The sequence below is a fragment of the Neolamprologus multifasciatus genome, chromosome 2 (genome assembly GCF_963576455.1).
Source record: "Neolamprologus multifasciatus chromosome 2, fNeoMul1.2, whole genome shotgun sequence".
NCBI lineage: Eukaryota > Metazoa > Chordata > Actinopteri > Cichliformes > Cichlidae > Neolamprologus > Neolamprologus multifasciatus.
The window spans coordinates 12,326,750-12,347,439 of NC_140440.1; the positions used below are offsets into that span (position 1 = coordinate 12,326,750).

Consider the following 20,690-nt stretch of genomic DNA (forward strand, 5'->3'; position numbering starts at 1 on the left):
CCTGGGTGACAGTGTATGTTTAAGCATAAACATAATGCAGATGCTGTGAAAAATCCTTTCATCTTGAAATTCGTCCATTTCTCAGAGAAATTTGACCTCGTCCTTGTCTTAAAGCATTAAAAACACACTGTCAAACATGAAAAATGAACGGGTTTCAGATATAAAAAAGTGACCACTCGGTCTTCATTCTTCTCGAAACAATGACTCTTTGAATACACAAGGTTTCGGGTGATATGTAAAGTAAACTAGGCCCATTTTCTATCCAGTAAAATTAATGATCCATGAAACTTGGGGGAAAAAAACAAAGAAAATGGTTACACTGGCTTGTGTGGATGTTGGCTTCAACAAGCCTCCAGAAAAATTATAATGTAATATAAATTTTGGAAATCCCGGGTTATTCTATTGTAACAAGGATCACTCATTAACTCATGACTTCACTGTGTACTTTGTCCCGTGAAAAATTGACTTCAGGCCATTTGAACGGTCCTGCATGTTCTGATGAAGGAGGTCATAATTTTTTTTAATGTTCTCCCCACATCGATTTGGAAGTTTCTGTCTATTTTGATTATATAGAATCAGTGGTACAAAATCTGTTTTTAATTCAATGTAAAAAGAGTATTTTTATTAATAAAAAACACATAAAAGTAAAATCTTCTACTTTTAATGTATTTTAATTTGGATGAACTTGTGGATGCTTATTTACAGCTTAATTATGCGCTCTTGCTCTTGAGTAATCAAGTCCACTTGAAGTCGCCATCTGGGAAGTGAAATTGGTATATTGTGATGTAAATTCTTAGTGGATAAATTTGTTAGGTCATGAAAAACAAGCAGATATCTGAACATCCATCTAGTGACGGAATTTGACTTGGACCCAAGTCGACCCTTGAAGACTCATGGACACAGAAAGTATAATTCGGGCTTTAGTTGTTTTAGAAAGGTGACATATAAAAGGGAAAAACTGAACCCTTAAAACCTCATTAAAGACATTCATCACTTTGTTATGCTAAGAGGGCATTTTGCTGGCATATTTGGCTTCACTCGTCCCCTTTAGAAGGAGAAATTACTGCAAATCAGTACAAAATTGTTCTGAGTGATCACCTGCTGCTAGTAGAGTTTCAGAGTCTTATAAAGTCATTAGAAGGACACACCAGTGTTAAACTGGTGGCACAATATCAACAACGGTAGTTTTCTTTTTTTTTAACCCTTTAAAGCCGGTCGGAGCGGGCACGCTCTGTTTTGCGCAACTACTTTTAAATCCCGGTAGCACTGCAACCATGTAAGCTAGCGCAATATTATTTTTTGCATTTGAAACCGGAGGAGTTGTACTTACATCTTATGCCATCAGCTTGTCCTCAGTCACAGTTTCCTTCCACATATAGCTTTGCAAAAACTGCATAAAAAGTGCTTGCAGCAACAAAAACATAATATTCCAGAAACACGCTTTGCTGATCCGATCAGCTGTTCATAACACTTCCTACGGTGTCGTTGACGTCAGCGCGAACTATCGCATGTCCGCCGTGTCCTGCCCGAAACCGGAAGTGACGTCATTTTCACGGAAATGTAGTTTTTTACCATCAGGGCCTCATGAGCCTATACTGGTGTTTTTAAAAGTTATCTTTGACTTTATGACTTTCTGTGTCGTTTCTGGGATGCTTAGGACTCATATTGCATTGCTGGAAATAGTTTATTTTGATGCATATGCTGCTTTTTTGCAAATTTGCATTATAATATTTATTTTTGTTTTTCCTGCAGTGTATAAAAATTGGTGTATAAAATAAAACTATGAAGACACTGAAAATAAATTTCCTGTGGTGGGAAACTATTTTGTGCAACTTTTTTGTATTTACAGTTTTGAGGGATAAGCCTCTTAAATTTCTCTAACTAGAAATATATGTTAAAAAAACAAAAACGATTTTAAATTTTTTTGTAGTTTATTGCACTTTTTTGCAATTTATGTAATTACTATGCACTTAATGCAGACATATTATTAGAATTTAGACTGTAATGGTTGTATTGATGTATAGCAACTTGAAATGCTCCCAAAAATGGCATGGGACTTGGTAGGTCTTAAAGGGTTAATTGCCACATATCTATATCCTGCCTACCACATGTACTTTCCTTCTAGGATTAAGACTGATTGATCACTGGTATTTTCTGCATTTTTCTGTCCATATCCTTAGAAAAAAAATTCAGAGAATCAATAAGTGTTGTTTTTCTTCAACACGCTGTGTGTATGTGCGTGTTTGGCTGTAATGACAGTCAGCCTTGTTTTTCATTCCGCTTTATGTCGATACTAGATATGAGACACAGTGTAGAATATGAGGCAGCTAATAGGCAGAGACAGAGGTGACCTGCTTATGAGATACGAGAAGAGGCATTGAACAAAGAGGGTGGGTTTATATGTACAGTATATGCTCTGTATGCATATGATGGCGTTGCACATAATCAAAATATCTAAACTCAAACATTTTGTTTTGAAGAGATTTAAAATGAAATTGATGGCTTTTATTGAGAGGTTTCTTTATGTTCAAAAGAAACAATAGAGCAATAAGCCATCTTGTGTGTGTGTTTTCTTAGTAAACTGACTAAATATCTACTAAAATTCATTGTGGTTCAGTTAGGTGAAATGTTTTGAGCATGTCCAACTGGGGGAGTCAGTGGGGCGGACCCAGAGCACGCTGGAGAGATTACATCTTTCAGCTTGGGGAATGCCTCAGTATTCCCCCATAAGAGCTCGAGGCGGTCGCTGGGGAAAAGGGATTCAGCAAGTCTTCTTAGACTGCTTCCTCCACAACCCGGACCCTGATAAATGGTAGAAAACAGATGGATGAAGAAGTAAAATCTTACAACCATTCAGAGTTAAATTTCAAATACTTGGTAAATATAATAATTTACTCATGTTGAGCTGTAACGTTTGGTTAAATATAATAGTTGAACAACAAAGATTGTTTTCCCTCTTATAGGCAGCTTTTTGGAAGAACTCTTTATTCTTTATTGGAACTCCTCAGATGTACTTTGAAGTCTTTTCAGGGTTCTCGATTCACAGCTCTGAAACCTGTTTGAAACCTGTGTCTAGGGATGGGTATTGATAAGATTTTCACGATTCCGATTCCATTTTCGATTCTGTTTAACGATTCGATTCTTTATAGATTCGTTTTTAAAAAAGGAGATCACTAAAGTCGATTAGCTTAGAACTTTGTTTTATATCTTCTCTTTGAACAAGATAGAAATTTAGGAGTAACATGGCCTTACAAACCCAACAGTGAGATCTTAACAGATCCAACCTACAGCTCTTCAATGGGGCGTCACAGGGTCCCCAGGAAAAAATTGTAAATGTAAAATAAATATTCTTCTGTAGCAATAACAAAGTATAACATAAATTATTCTGTAGCAATTACACAAGAATATCCAGTAATGTCCCTGCCTACAATTAAACACATTTACTGAAAATCATCTGCTGCGGCAAATGGGTGCAAACCTTTGACCACAAACTGAGTCTCTGCTCGGTGACATTCGTCTATCCTGGCCTGAATGGAGACGCTACGGTAGACTGCAGCGAGAACTGCCAGCATCTGAGCCAGACTCTGTCTGTCTCTCTCATCATGGTCACCTAAACGCACAGTAATGGCAGGTTTTGTAATAAGGCAGATCGCACTAACATAATATGCACTGTTAGTTGATTATTTACCTGCCGCATTAACGGGAGAGGACGTGCAAACGTTACCGCTGCTGCTGGGTTGAGATTCACGAGTCCGGAGCGAATTAAAAACACGACATTCATTTAAGGTCATCGTGTGTTTTGTGAGCAAATGCTTTTGCATATTCATAGTGTTTCCTCCCTTAAATGAAATATCTACTTTGCAAGTATTGCAAGTTGTCCTGTTGTCATCCGTTCTCGTAAAGTAAAACCAAACTTTGAGCGTTTGAGCCGCTTACGCGCCGTGTTTCCTGCCAGGTAAATGACGCTCTGCAACGTGGTGACGTCATTCGGGGTGACTGGAATCGATAAGGGAATCGTTTGTAAAAATGCCAAACAATTCCAAGGAATTGAAACAGTGGGAACCGGTTCTCAACAAGAACCGGTTTTCGATACCCATCCCTACCTGTGTCCCCTGTCATTTATTAATTTTTTGTGAAGTAGTGGGAGTATTGACACTGTGATACTTCTTTATTTTAATACCTGTATCACATATTTTTTGTAGATCCTGTGTATGTCGCTTACATATTGCAGAACTAACAATAAAGTGACTCTGACAGGGATTTAAACCTTCTATTTCAATGACATATACTCTGACGGTTTTAACAGTGAGTTGCACCAAGATTGGCTTTTGGTAAAAAAAACTGCATCTCTGATTTCCCTTCCCTGTGTTTTTGTGTGTCCAGCACTCTCAACAACAACAACATCACCCTCATCCCACTATCCAGCTTCAACCACATGCCAAAGCTGCGGACGCTGTGAGTATTACACACTCTGACATGCACAATCAACCACAAAGAGAAATCTTCAAACATATACTGTAGACACTGACACACAAGGACTCTGTTACTGTGTTATTACATATTAATACGCACCTTGTACACATGACTCGCATCACAACTGACCACTACATAGGTGATGCATAGTTACGCATACCACATAATAAAATGTACACATATAAAGGATGGAGGCAGTGTGTGTGATTGGCTAATCTCGCCATAATAAGAGACTGACTCTTCTATTGTTTCATGACTGTGAATAATCATGTGGCCATTACGTATACAAATATGTGCATGTACCACACAGACACACACATGCACGCTTGAGTAATGGTAAGCTCATTAATGCCACAAGAAAGACTTGTTTAGGCTCTATAGTTCAATCTGCTTTGATTCATTAAAAGAAACCTCCTTTACTGATGTTACTGATGTGAACACACACATACAAACACACTATTGTGGTCCGAGATGAACCCACGCCAAATGATCATCTCTGACTGATTTAAAGGGGGCTTTGATTTGTTTGTGTATGTGTGCATTTTCTGCTTAGTTGTGTGAAAGTGATCTTTCAGTTGCCAAGGTGATGGCACAACATCTCGAGGGAGCCTCTAATCGTAATCTCGTGGGACTTTCTGTGAGACAGACCGTGGGTTGCGTTCCTTCTGGCCACACTGGGGTTGACTTCTGCCAAACCGTGGCATGCACCAAATGGGATTTCCTCCCCGAATCATCATTTTCTGAGAGGCTCTTGTGTGGTCACACCGCTCTACTTAACAATGAAATGGGGATTTTTAAACATAAAACCCAGCTAAATACAAGCAGGATAACATTTACACAGATTTATCTTTCACAGCCATTTTTTGTGCTTCAACTTTTGACCGACAACGGCCATCAATAGCCAATCACATAGCGGGGTTTCCATTTTTCTTGCATGCTGCTGCAACTCTAGTGGCAATACAGCTTGAAATCAGGCTTTTAAAATTGGATTTCAGGCAGCACAGTTGCCAGCAGATTGAGTACAGAGTTACCAATATCCAATATCTTTTAATCAGAGACCCTCGTCCGCTTCTGTTTTCTGTCAACACTGAGTGACTGTCTCCTCTGATTTCCACGTTCCTCCTCTTCCCTGTTTCTGCTTCATATTTGTCCCATCTTCCTCCGATCTTCTACAGTATGTCTCAGATTTGTTTTAATCACTTCCTTCCCTTCATTTCTCTCTAAAATGTCTTTACTCGCCTCATTATCTCCATTGGTTTTCTCCTTCCTGGTATACTCTGGATCATTTTATCGCTTCCTCTGTCCTTTCAATCTTTTTTTCCCGCACTTGTCTTATTCTGTTACTCTTCTCGTCTTGTATTTTTCCTGCCTCATGTCAGTCCCCTTCCTCTCTACCACATCTCCTTTACGTCCAGTAACCATCCCTCTCTGCTTCCGCCCCATCTTGCATCTTTCTCTCTATTAAATTTTTTAAGCGTTCTCTTTTGCCACCCTCAGATCTCAGTATTGAATTTGATGCCTTTATAAAAACTACTCATTCAATCAAATCTTTAGAGATGTCCCTGATATGATTATCAGTTTCTATTATTATCAAGTTATCAAGTTCTAGAAGTGCGTGTATGTGTTTGTGTGCGTAAAAACTTCTTTGAGGAAAAAGTGGTTCACCTTCCCTGAAGCTATAATCCATATTTATTTCTCTTTTTCTTCAGTGTCCGTGTAGCCTATTAGTAGTAATGGCATCACATCATGATATCTTTCATTCATGAACTTGACCCAGTGGAAAGATCAGACCTCCTACTGCTACTTTACTGTGTGGCTGTTATTTGGGGCACAACTGTTCTCAAGATGTGTCCAGTGACCCCCCAGCACGACTCTAAGAATAAACACACACATATATAGACACACATTCATTTACCTAACCAGCTTGCACAATGCTTCTAGTCACTTGCAACCAACAACATCAACAGATGCATTCAAACTGACTTTAAGCTATACACAAACAACACACACACACACAAACACACCTCTCTACACCCCCTGCCTGTTCCCATTCTCCCCTGTGTTTTAATCCTACTTGTCAGTAATTAAGGCTGAGCCGGAGGTGGGCCAGGACGTGGCTATCTCCAGGCGGGGGTGCAACTATAAACTGGATTTATAATGGGAGAGCGGTATTAAAACCCACTGCCCCCGCTGCTAGCATCAATGAGACCATCTCTGTTCCATAACAGGATTTGTCCTCTGCTTTATTACAAAAGGAGGCCTGTCTTCTGAAAGGGCAGATATCCCGGCTGGCATATAATACGCTGACAAGACATTCTGCTGTTCATCCACCCTCCTCCTCCTCATCTCTCGCTCTCTCTCTCTCTCGAGGTGCCAATACAGTCCAGCCAGTGCAGCCTGTAGAGAGTGAGCTCCGTGAAACAACACCTGATGCTTTCTATAGAGAGCAGAACCTTTTAATTAATGCTACAAGTGAATTTTAAGAAGCCTGTTAGTGTGACAAGTTTCCTTAAATAATTTAAATGCATTAAATGTCACTTGAAATGAATTCTCAATGTTGTCACCTGATAACAATTCTACTTATCTTAAGTGTAAAGGTCAGTTGAATAGTCGTTATAAGCAGCCAGCCACAGCATTTCCTCTGCAGTATATCTGTTACCCACTAGGTCACTGGAACAAAAGACCTCTGGGGTCTCGTGGGTCGTGGAGCAGGGTCCAGGTCAATTTACCATTGATGCACGATCAGATTGAGGGTCAAGGTTTCCCAGCAGAATTTTGCATTGTAACATCATTATGTATTTTTTTGGGAATATGGCTAATTGGTATATGTCTTCTGTCCATTCCCAACAACAAAAGCATTTTGATTACAGCTACATAAAAAAAACATGATTACAGCCACTGATTTTACAAAAATAAAAACAAAAACATGGCAGCACGGTGGTTAGCACTGTTGCCGCACAGCAAGAAGGTCCTGAGTTCAATTCCACCATCAGGTCTTTCTGTGTGGAGTTTGCATGTTCTCCCCGTGTTTGTGTGGGTTCCCTCCGGGTACTCCGGCTTCCTCCCACCGTCCAAAGACATGCAGCTTGTGGGGATAGGTTAATTGGATAATCCAAATTGCAACTAGGTGTGAATGTGTGACTGAATGTGAGTGCGAATGGTTGTTTGTCCCTGTGTGTTGGCCCTGCAACAGACTGGCGACCTGTCCAGGGTGTACCCCGCCTCTTACCCTATGACAGCTGGGATAGGCTCCAGCGCCCCCCGCGACCCTGAAAAGGATAAGCGGAAGCGAATGGATGGATGGAAAAACAAAAACATATTTTAAATGCCGTCTCAAAAACTGTCACAAAAGATCAATACCTGAAGACATCACAAAAACCAAATAGCTGCTAAAAGACTTTATTCCAGGCTCTTTAAGATCAATCACCTCTACAAAGGGCATGTTCATGTTAATCACATTTTGTCATTCTGGGCAATAAAACAAGCCAAAACAACCAAATAATGCCATATTAATAAGTTTTTCTAATTGCCCCCTACCCCACCCTTAGATGTATTTTGTGATTTTCACTCTTGCTCTTGTTGTCCACTCAGAGTTTCTAATTATTGCTTGACCTTTGGTCTGTTTCCCATCTGACCAAATTTAATTTCTTCATTTTTTAAAAATCTGTCTGTCTTTCTTTTGTAATTCCTTATCTTGTGTTTTAGGGATTTTTTTTTTGTTTCTAAAGAAATTGTGATTTAGTGTTGTGTTTCATCACTCATCACAGACCTTGGAGAAATGAGGGTTGACAAAAGGACTCTGAGAGTATGTGTTGTCATGTTTCAGCTAAAAAGCAGCCTTATGATCCTTGGCAAAGATGTGTAAAAACAAAAAAATCCAGTCTATTCTATTCGAATGCAGACTCAAACACTCAGTGATGTGTTCTTCTGACCTGTTGGACCCAGAGTTGTTAAGAATTTCTTTTCAAGTCACGATAGGTGGTCACATATTATTTTGGATTGGATAATAATCGTATTTAAACACAAAAATCTATCACGCTTTCTTTCCTCCATCTCACTTCAGCCGTCTACACTCCAACAACCTCCACTGTGACTGTCAGTTGTCCTGGCTCTCTGATTGGCTCAGAGCCAGGCGGGGCTTGGCTCCCTTCACCCAGTGCATGGCCCCCGCCCACATGAGGGGCCTCAACGTCCCAGATGTGCAGAAGAAAGATTTTGTCTGCAATGGTGAGTTGACAACAACACATTTACACTCAGATATCACTATTTTAATGGTGGTTAGTCTATTTTCATCGACACTTTTAGGTTCTTCTCTTTGCTCGGCTGCAGCTACATCACACTGATGCATAAATACAGCATTCATCTCGTGAAGTCAACCTGAATTTTTGAGGAAGAGTGATGCATGGGCAGTACATAATTTAGAAATGAGCCAGTGTTCACTGTAGAGCTGTTGGCAGCTGACTCTGTGCTGTAGAGGTATACAATATAGAGAATCTAGTAAAACTAAAGGCCGGTGTTAAACGCAGGGTTGTTATCGTCTCCAGACAGCTCAGCGTTGAGTTTATTACACTGACAGAATTACAGCGTGTAGAGCGTGTAATCAGCTAAAAAGCCACAGTAAGAGCAGTGGTGTTATCAGCTGCAGATAGCGTAGGCAATGTTTACAGGCTTCTGATTCAGCTCTCTGCGCTAATAGACTGCCAGGCTGCGCTCTCTTTATTAGCCTTAAGTCTCATTTTCTTCTGCCTACAAGCTACACAGAAAAGCACCTCTCATTGCACTTTTCTCCATTCTCCTCACTTACTGTCAATAAGAGACCGCTCTTTTGCTTTTTTATTTGTTCGCTATTTTTATCCCATCTTTTTCAAAATTTACCTGCTTTTCCCTTCTCTGTATGTCCTGTATTCCTGCTTCCTCTAGCGATATTATGCAGGCATATCTTGGCCAGGTAATGTTTAGCGATTAATCCCGTTTCATCTCAAAAGATAGCATCTAGTGAAGAATGTAGTGCAGCAACCAAACAACAGCATCAGCTTGTTTTCATCCTCATATTTGGCTGATTGTAATTGCAAATTAAAAAAACAAAAATAAAGAAACCAATCTCATATCTGTGTGTTGCTTTCTGCAGGTCCGGCCCAGACCGAGTCAAGGACTTGTGCTCCTCAGGTGACCGTCTGCCCACCCAGCTGCAGCTGTAACAACAACATAGTGGACTGTCGTCGTAAAGGCCTCACTGAAATCCCAGTAAACCTCCCTGAAGGCATTGTGGAGATGTAAGACTGCTTTACTCGCTAATTCTGCAAATTCATATGTATGTGTCTTGTATCGTGGGTTCATTCTATTGCAGATGGGGATAACTTGCGTTTCCTGGACATGTATGTATATGTCTCAATATTTCTACACTTTTACTGGGTTTTCTAGCCACACACCAGTGATTTGGTCGTGTTTACGTACGTTTAAAAGTTTACACCAACTCTTTTAAGCCTTATAAGATATAAAACGATAAATTAGGCCTCCAATCTATCCCCAGCTGTGGCATATTGCTGTGATATTTTGTTTTAGACTACACCCAAGCTCCACACTTTTCCTCGTCTTCCTCTCACGCTCTTCCTTTCTTTTACACACCGATTGAAACACACACACGCGCCACAGGGGGACGTGTTTGATATCCGTATTGATCGCTGTACCCTGTTTGTTTGCACAGAGGACAGCTGGTTGATTGCTCTGTGAGTAAAGGAGCAATTCTTGCCCGCAACTGCACACCAATACCGTTATACCTCCCCGGCATAACTAATAGATTCTCACAAAGACACGCACACACCAGCCCACACATATGCAGACACAGTCGTTTTGTTTGCACAAATAAAGTCTGTACCTCCAAAAAACACACATACAGGTATGTTTTTGGATTGAGCCTTAAGTACAACAACACCTTATAAAATCTCTAGGGCATGCACACACAGACAGACACACACACATGCACAGCATTAGCATTGGATCTGTGATAATGAATGTTGCTGCTGCAGCACGAAACAATAGAGTGTAATAGGATGATGTATTGTCATCTCTTTAATGGAGACAAAGTCATCCTTCTGAATGGAGGTGCCAAGGATCACTGCTACATGTCTGCATCCTTTTAGAGTCATTATATAACTCTACATTTCAAATATCTTAACATAACTTTACAAGTTAAATATTATTGTCATGTTTGCCTCAACAAATATCCAACAGACGTTAATGTCTGTGCTCTTTTCTACATCTCTGTATACGCGCACGATCAGCCCGTTGTTAACACACCGGCTAACCTGCCAAACTCATCTCCTGTTCCTGTTCCTGTTTAATTGCCTCCTAACCTTATAGATTTTTTTATATAGCTTTTTAAAATGTCTCTTTTTTTAATACATCCTTTGATATTGAGCCTCTAAGTGTCTTTGTCTAAAGCTTGTTTAGCTACCCCTACGTGTAATTTGTAACTTGTTGTGTGTGCAGATTGTCTTTGTCAGTATCCATACATTGATTTATTTTGACCCCTGAGTTGAAATAAAGTGCTGTTGGCTGCCAGGGAGTGAAGAGATGAAATCTAAAGAGCAACACGAGCCAAGAAACAGACATCTGTAGTGTAAGACCTGCGCCGCATTCAAAGTCAGGACAACTTCCGTTGTCATAAAACACGGCGGCCACAAATTGGCACACTAAGAAAAAGTTTATCCACATAAAATTAGTCTTTGAGTCCATGCTATAATTTGTTATTTAGAACTCAAAACAGTGATTTTAAACATAGAGATGCACAGATACAATTGCCATCAGGGAGGAAAGAGTGGGAGGGTGAGTTAAAGTAAGGAGGATGACTGGGTGGGAGGCTGAAGAGAAGGATGAAAAGAAGAAGAAGGGTGGATTAGTTTCCATTTATCATCCTGACAGCTGACCCTGTGGATGGCCTTGGGACCTCGCTGCATCCTCCTCTTTTCTCCTGATTTTCCCTCTCCTCTCCCCTGTTGTCTCCACTTTTCCACTCCTCTGATTTCCTTTTTATTGCCCTCCTTTCCCGCTCCTCTCCTATGACTTTCCCTTTTGTCTTCTCTCTTTTGTCCACAATTTTTTGACTCATTTTCTATCTTACTCCTGTGACTTTTTATTAAATACTCATTTTAATAAAACAGTAATTATAAGTAGGTTTTTTTGTGTTCATTTTTCCCTCCTTGTCATCACAACACCATGGAGACATGAAGAACACATGAACAGTTGAACGGGTTTCCTTGACCATCAGGAGAGCAGAAGCTAAACTGTAGTAAATTTTCCCAAATGTCGGCTGTGTGCCTAGTTTTGATGGCTCCCTATGTGAAGAGTATTACTACCAGTATGATCTAATAGGTCTGCAGCCTTCCAGAAAAAATGATGGAGTTCCCTTTGGTCCTTTTGAAAAAGCTGAGAAATTTTCAGTCTGTTTGTAAAGACAGTGGCGCTGCATTTACAGAGGAGAGTGATCGAGGAATCTATTGGATTCAAATTTAAACTATTTTTGAACAGATTATTCTGTCCCACATGTAACTACGCTTTAAAACTGTTCATGAACAGTTTGTAGACAGATGCTGTGAAAAACCTATTAACATTCATTTGAATGTTTCAGTTCCCATTCATCACATCTCATTACATGCTGCCCTTTTGGCCTTCATTTCATTAGAAGTACAAGTTTAGTTGTCAATAGTCCAGATTTTCATCAGAGCCTTTTTCTTCTTCTACACTCACAGAATGACTCTATGTAAACACATTACTGCAGAGCTGCAAAACTCAAGTCAACATCTCACACTGAGCGACCTTGACCCGCATCTGCTATAAAGCACTGACTCACCTGCAGAAATATTTTGTAGATGTTGATTGGAACAGCCACCTTTTGAACTTTTTGTGCACGTTTGGTGGCGGGTAAACAGGACTTTATTATAACCTTGGAAGTAGAAAAAAAACGAGCTTACTGTGTCCAGTTGATAAATATGTATCGGAAATTCATAATTTAATGTTTCTTTTTATGTTGACGTAAATGATCTTTTCAGTAATTAAAAAGTTTAAATATTTCTCCATTTCTCTATTTTTATTTCTTTCTCTCTCTCTACAGTCGTCTGGAGCAGAACTTGATTAAAAGTGTCCCAGCTGGAGCCTTCTCTGCCTACAAGAAACTCAAGAGGATGTGAGTCTGTCTGGAACGACCTGCATACATCTAAAGACATGCAAATACACACAAGTATTAAATAATAATGTTCAATATAGTAAACAAGTTTTAGGCAAACTACATTCTAAACAAATGTCTACTTTCTAAGATATTTTTATGATTGCTAATCATGGGCTACGTTCACACTGCAGGCGAAAGCGCATCAAATACGATTTTTCTGACCCTCTGCGACCCATATCCGATCATGGTGTGACAGTGTGAACGGCACAAATCCGATATTTTCAAATCCGATCTGGGTCACTTTCGTATGTGGTACTGAATCCGATACATATCCGATGTTTTAGAAAGCGACTGTTTGATGGTCATGTCGCATTAAATTCGTCTTTTACGTCACTGACACAAGACAGACGCCAATTATCAGCTCCGGAGAAGACATCGCGAACACTTCCTGGCCATCCAGTGTAGATGTCGGTGAAACTGTTGGGAAGACAACGTTGGAGAAACGTGAACATGTTATTTGTACTGTATAATCTGCAGATTCTGACAGAAATCTGCAACTATCCTTTGAAGCACCACTCCTCTAAAACAGCAATAAGGATCATTATTAGGTTATTTACATTATTATGTAAATAACAAAATAACTTAAAGCAAAAATTGGGAAACATCAAGTCCAAAGTCTTTATATTAAGGTCATCAGTCAAACAATACTGTTGGTCTGGGTCTAAACAGAGCGCGTTGTGTGTGACGTCTTCTTTTGCGCATGCGGCCGCTTTGAGCGTTCACACTAGAGCGTGTTTGCTGTTGCATTTTATTTGTAGTGTGAACGAGCAGACAAAAAAATCGGATTTGATCAAAAAATCGGAATTGAGCATTAAGACCTGCAGAGTGAACGTAGCCTTAGTGTTATTATGCCATGACTGAATGGTATAAGTGTTGTAAATAGATATAAAAAAGGCCAATTAACCACTGAAGCTAGGCCTGGAAAATTGTATATATACACAAAGGTTTTAAAAAGCTCACTACTAGATTGTCAAGCAAGATTAAGAAATACAGAATCATTATACCTCACTATACGGACCTATGATTGAGGTTTTTCCTCAACCATCATCTTACCAAATTGTGACAGAAACTAATATAAATAATAACTAATATACTCTGTACACAGTCATACAAATATAAAGATTAATTCTGGAAAAGTTGTTATCATGCAGATGCCCGAAAATGCTAAACACGTGCAAGGTTACAAGGTTATTCACCCGCCTACTCACAGTGTTCACCTCTCCTCAGCAGCAGTGTTTAATAATATATCTTACAACAGTCCAAACTGAATGACATGAACTGCACTTAACATGTCACTGCTTCCATTTTCTCGCTCGCCCTCATTTACTTACACATTCAGTCGCCTCTTATACTTTCTTACTCGTCCCCTTGCCATGACCTCTGCTGATGTACTCCCGCATAATCATTTTTTCATACAGTTCTAGGACATTCGCACAAAAATGAACCCCATTGCTGTGTATTAGAGTAATATCTCTCCCACTCTTTCTCCCCAGTGACTTGAGTAAGAACCAGATTTCTGACATTGCTGCCGATGCTTTCAGTGGCCTTCGCTCACTCACCTCGTTGTAAGTATGACACATGTGCGTGTAAACGGACACAGACGTGTACACAAACACACATCCAGACAGAAACGTAATTGCATTTCCAGACATTAAGCAAATAAAAATGTTGTCACAGTCGACGCTGACAAGGGGAACACAGTGCAGCCGAATGTGTGTACGTCCTGTACGTGCGTCTCTGAATATGTTGTTGTGTGTGCAATTGTGCATGTCTGTGATCACTCACTATGTCTGTGTGTGTCTGTCTCTGAGGGTGAAAGTGATAAGAACATGAAGGACAGTTTAATTTGAATCAATCTGGAGCATGAAAATGAGACAGACAGACAGACAAGAAGGGGCAGACAAGGTGAACCCTGCTGGGTGTTACGACTGAACATGTATATGCACAAACAAGCACACACATACGCAGGCAGCCCGACTGTACAGGAGTGTCACTGGGAGGCTAAACCTCTGCACTGGAGTCCTGCTCAAGCACAAGGTTACAACACATACAACTGCTCCAGTGACTTAAATTATGCAACTGCAACTGGAAGCACATCTCAAACCTAATTTCGGTCTTTGCCTAATAAATGAGATCAATTGTAAAAAGCAGCATGCATAGTGAGAAAAGCCTTAGGTTCAACGTGACTGTGATGTCCACGTTTTCATCTGACGGAAGTAAAAACAAATGGTTTCCACTGGAAACAGACAGCTTTTTGTCTTTGATTGCAACAATTTCAGTTCTTCCAACTGAAATAGTTTTTCCAGTTGAGTGAACATGATGACTTTTTCATTCCTAGGAGATGCACTGAGCGTCGTTCTTGCCTTTTGGAGAGCTGAATAGTTGTAATTTAATGGAAGATGGGTCAGGCTAAGAAGTACAATAATAACAATGAGAGCATTTTAGTTTACAGTGTAATTTCAAGTAGTTGGTAAAATGAGTGTATCTGCAGATTTTATTATTTAGATGTTTTCAGGTAGACTAAATGTTCTTTTCTGTTACTGGCTGAAACTATTTTTCAATTCTTCAAACAAAGACCAAAAATCTGTAGCTCTCCACTGAGCAACATTAACACAGTGAAAAATATAAACTATTTAAAACTTGGATATGACTTAGGGTGATGTGTCTCAGAAAGGTGTGAATGTGTACAGGATATCTTCTTTCAGTAGCATCTTAGTAGTAGTGTCTTAGGGCAGCAGTCCCCAACCCCCGGGCCACGGACCGGTACCGGTCTGTGAGTCATTTGGTAGCGGGCCGCGAAAGTGAGATTCGGGTGTGAAATGTATGGTTTGCAGGGTTTTTATCGGTTTTTAGCTTTATTTATGCATTTATTTATTTATTTATTTAGGACAGTGCATGTTAATGAACATAAATGTAAAAAAAAATTACATGAATGTAAACATACCAGATTATAGCCAAGGGCTAATTTCCATCTGTTGTCCTTAAGCATAAAAAATAGACATAATAATTCATAAAAATTCATCATTCATTCATAATAAAAACTCCATCCTGTGGTTTTTTTTTTCATTAACTCTGTTTTCCTGGGTCTTTTCATGTGTGTTATGAATAAATCTTCTTTTTTTTGGTACCGGTACTAGTTTTATTTTGTTGTATTTATCCGCGACACCTTAAAGGCCGGTCCGTGAAAATATTGTCGGGCACAAACCGGTCCGTGGGGCAAAAAAGGTTGGAGACCACTGACTTAGGGTGATGTGTCTCAGAAAGGTGTGACTGTGTGCAGGATATCTTTGTTCAGTAGCATCACCAAAACTCCCAGAATGTTCTCAAAATAAGAGAATCAGCAGGGAAACTCTGGAGGAACAATAAAAATATTTTATTAGGCCACATGTCAGACTTCACATCATATCAGTCTCAAGGCTTTAAAATCATGTCATTTGTCCATTTCAGGGTTCTATACGGCAATAAGATCACCGAACTGCCCAAGGGAATATTTGATGGACTGGTTTCCCTGCAGCTACTGTAAGTATTGTCTGTCTGGTCTGTTGTTCTGTGTGTGGCTGGATGTAAGTGTGTGGTATCCAAAAAATACATTGGGCAGTAGGGATGGGTATTGATAAGATTTTCATGATTCCATTTTCGATTCTGTTGAACGATTCGATTCTTTATCGATTCTTTTTTAAAAAAGGAGAACACTAAGGACGATTAGCTTAGAACTTTGTTTTATATCTTCTCTTTGAACAAGAGAGAAATTTAGGAGTAACATGGCCTTACAAACCCAACAGTGAGATCTTAAGAGATCCACAGCCTACGGGTCTTCGATGGGGTGTCACAGGGTCCCCAGGAAAAAGACTGTAAATGTAAAATAATAAAATAAATATTCTTCTGTAGCAATAACAAAGTATAACAAATTATTCTGTAGCAATTACACAAGAATATCCAGTAATGTCCCTGCCTACAATTAAACACATTCACTTACTGAAAATCATCTGCTGTGGCAAATGGGTGCAAACCTTTGACCACAAACTGAGTCACTGCTCGGTGACATTCGTCTATCCTGGCCTGAAAGGAGACCCTAACGGTAGACTGCAGCGAGAACTGCCAGCATCTGAGCCAGACTCTGTCTCATCATGGTCACCTAAATGCACAGTAATGGCAGGTTTTGTAATGAGGCAGATCGCGCTAACATAATATGCACTGTTAGTTGATTATTTACCTGCCGCATTAACGGGAGAGGACGTGCAAACGTTACCGCTGCTGCTGGGTTGAGATTCACGAGTCCGGAGCGGAATTAAAAACACGACATTCATTTAAGGTCATCGCGTGTTTTGTGAGCAAATGCTTTTGCATATTCGTAGTGTTTCCTCCCTTAAATGAAATATCTACTTTGCAAGTATTGCAAGTTACCCTGATGTCATCTGTTCTCGTAAAGTATAACCAAACTTTTGAGCGTTTGAGGCGCTTAGGCGCCATGTTTCCTGCCAGGTAAATGACGCTCCGCAACGTGGTGACGTCATTCGGGGCGACTGGAATCGATAAGGGAATCGTTTGCAAAAATGGAAAACAATTCCAAGGAATTGAAACAGTGGGAACCGGTTCTCAACAAGAACCGGTTTTCGATACCCATCCCTATTGGGCAGTATATAAAACAATAAAAATACGAAATCATAATAACACCTTAATAAAGAATGAACTACTGAGGAAACATCGTATACAGTTTGAGCCAAATGTTCAAACAGCTTCAGTTTCTTTTACTAAATATCAACCAGTAAACATGTAAAATGTCTGAATTTTATTTTCTTCTTGTTTTGTCTTTTCTTTTTTTTATTGTTTGACAATATTTGGCCAAATAAACTATAAAAAAATCAAATAAGGAGGTCCATTGTAGCCCTATGCAGCCAGTCAATTTAAAAGACAACTCAATTAAAAATACTCCAAAATGCACCAACATGAATGAGGAGTCCAGTTCAGTGATCAGGCCTAGAAGACCACAGTAGTTTGCTACAGCGAGTTTAGCACACCTGGCAATTAAAGAGGCAGCGCTTCTAACTGTAAGCATTATTGGAACACCTCCAGGATGCATTATAAAACCACAGCCGTCTGCGGGTATTGATGCTCTTGACGCCAGCATCAGGTGGCCTTTAGGAGAGCTGCTGTGTTTTGGTCCCAGAGTTTGTCACTTCAGGTTGACATACTCCTGAAGTGGCCATCTGTGGAACTGCGTTTTTATTTTTTTTTGCATTTCCAATTGGCATTAATTGGTTTCAGTGGAGCATAATAAGCAGAAATTACTACGTTTATATGAAGTGTACTTAATTTTCACTGGTTATGGTGATTTACTAATTTGGCATCAGCAGTCCGTATCCACCTCTAGACAATTATCACAGCTAAGGCCAATGGTACGGGTCGATGTTAGTCACTATTGTGCAGTAACAGCTACTATGGGATGTTGTCTCCCACGATTAACCTTTGAACTGTCATTTATCTGTGTATGTCAGTATAAAATGCTAAGTATGAAACAAATAAATTGGTGTGCTGCAATACGAACTGTAATCTCCCACTTTTCTTGTTATCTTACATATTGTAGGGGTGAAACTATTAATTCTGAATAATTCCTCATGGACCCAGTTTCAAACTGCAGCTGCTGGTTCAACATGCAGTAAAAAATTCTATAACAGCTACATAAGTACTGCATGTGGCATATGGTCCTCGGAAATGCCGCAGTCCACTGCAGAAACAGCTAATGTTCTGGGCTTTTCCATCGTAAAGTGAAGCGAAGCAAAGAGAATGAGGACGAGTGAGCCTAACCCACAAACACCTTTTACAGGCTTAGGTGGATCATTGGGATGCATGGTGCATAGTAAGAGAGAAAGAGAGAGGGGAAAGGGGTGGGGGGAGGTGGATGGATAGATAAATTAATGGATGGCTGGATGAGGAGTGAAACTGACGTAGACATGCAGGAAATATTAGAAGAGCAGAAATAACTACTGGGAGATCGAATTTGTGCTTTTTGTGTCAACCAGTATATGACATTGTTATCAATGCACAACTCAAATTGGAAAAAGCATTTCCTTATATTTCTTCATGCATGTATGCATTGCACAACAATGGGACTGAATTATCCTGTAAATGGACATGTGCATAACAAACTGAATGATTAGCTAATACTCACGAATTGAAACATTCTGCAGATGCAGGTTGTTAGCACTCACTCAGCAGGTGAATGGAAGAAATGTCTTTTAATATTTCACCGCTGACACAAAAAGCTCTCATGTCTCTGAAGGCAGTCAGTTTGTCAAGATTCACTCACATAGTGTAATAATCATAAATTACATTCAGCTTTCACTCTTGAATTGAACAGAGCATCATGTTAACCTATGACTGCAAAGATGTGTTTATGCTTTATATAGCTACTGGTCTGTTTATAATCTCTGGGCTGCTTTGTTTTACTGGTGCAGTTTCAAGTAATTAGTTCCCCCTGTGAGCCGCCTAATGAGGCGTGGATATGTCGCAGAGCAGCACGTGTGCATGTATCACCTGCGAGTGTGTATGTGTGCGTATATATGCATAAATTGGATGTGCCAGTACAGGCACTCGTTAGAGTGGTTTGAGAATGAACTGCTTTACCAAGCACCAAGTTAGTTACCTGTCAGGGAAAGAAAGGGGAAGTAGACTGTTTAGTGTGTGACACAGAAACAAGGAATGTAACAAAAGACGAGAGGTGGGGAGGGTGAGAGAAGAGGAAAAGTGGAGACTGAGACAGACCCGAGGCAAGAAAAGAGGAAAGGTGGAAATACAGGGAAAAGCTGACAACTTGGAAATATCAGCTAATGACGTGTAGATGTGAAAAGACAGCAAGATGGAGAGAAGGTAGAGGTGAAAACTTTTTCTGTCATTTACTTAATCCTTCGATCACATTTCTCATTTCCCATCGCCTCTCTCCTCCATTTTGCTTGTCAGCCACGTTCGCTTAAATATATATATCTGTGTCAGTCCAAATTAAATTTTCACCTGTCTCTTCACTGTCTCACTCCATTATTTCCACCACCCTGTCTCCATTCTTCCTTTCCCTCCTTTCACCATCTGTCTCTCCCATCAAAACAAGGTATTACACTCACACGCCCAACGGTGGATTTTCCCTCCTGCTCCAGAAGAGAAAGCATAAAACTGCAATTTTCAAATGTATGTGTCACATCCAGAAAAAATATAATCACGAGTGTGTAGGGAAGGGAGGGGTGAGTTTGGTAAGGGGCAGAGGATGAAATAGTGAGTAGATGACAGGAGAGGAAAATAGTGGTTTTGCATCTGAGATGCATCTGAGAAAAATGAATTCTCATTATCGACGTGTGCGTTTATCTTTTGTTTGTGTTGAGCACAGATAATACAGCTAAATAAACAAAACAGGCAGATGAATAGCAAATGTTAACGGCTCTTCTTTGCATTTCAGATTGCTCAACGCCAACAAAATTAACTGTTTGAGAGTCAACACCTTTCAAGACCTACAGAACCTCAACCTCCTGTCGTTATATGACAACAAGCTGCAAACCATCAGTAAAGGACTGTTCGCCCCTCTGCGCTCTATCAAGACTCTGTAAGTTCATATGTGTTGTTTTACATAATTTTGGTGTCTTAAATAGAGCTGCTGCTATTAGTTGAATCAATAATTAATATGCTGACATAAATGAATTGACAATAGACTGCTTAGATGCCTTACTAGTGAGATATCCCATGCATGTTCAGATGGAGGAGACAGCAGGGCCGATGCAGATTATACAGGAGGGATTATATGTCCCTCAGCCCTGGGAATGCCTTAAGATCCCAGAGGAATAGCTGGAGAAAGTTGCTGGAAATTTCTGCACCTAGATTGGACTGATACGTTGGCAAGTTTTTCATTTTTAAATCAGAAATACATTCTCAGGACACTGGGCTTCTGAAATAGCCAGCCGCTTTTTCACCAAGGGTTTTTACTGCAACATCTATCGTTTCTCATCTAATA

The 20,690-nt window shown here is 39.9% G+C and overlaps 1 protein-coding gene across 3 annotated transcripts in view; it reads left to right on the forward strand.

Moving 5' to 3' along the window:
* The window catches only part of slit3 (slit homolog 3 (Drosophila)), a 278,935-nt gene that overhangs the window by 193,835 nt on the left and 64,410 nt on the right, over positions 1 to 20,690 (forward strand). For all 3 annotated transcript variants that reach the window (XM_085176419.1, XM_085176409.1, XM_085176428.1), the window contains 7 exons: positions 4,384 to 4,455; positions 8,537 to 8,700; positions 9,602 to 9,746; positions 12,584 to 12,655; positions 14,191 to 14,262; positions 16,145 to 16,216; positions 20,142 to 20,285. In XM_085176419.1, the coding sequence (XP_085032545.1) occupies positions 4,384 to 4,455; positions 8,537 to 8,700; positions 9,602 to 9,746; positions 12,584 to 12,655; positions 14,191 to 14,262; positions 16,145 to 16,216; positions 20,142 to 20,285 (741 nt within the window). The remainder of the gene's footprint in view (positions 1 to 4,383; positions 4,456 to 8,536; positions 8,701 to 9,601; positions 9,747 to 12,583; positions 12,656 to 14,190; positions 14,263 to 16,144; positions 16,217 to 20,141; positions 20,286 to 20,690) is intronic.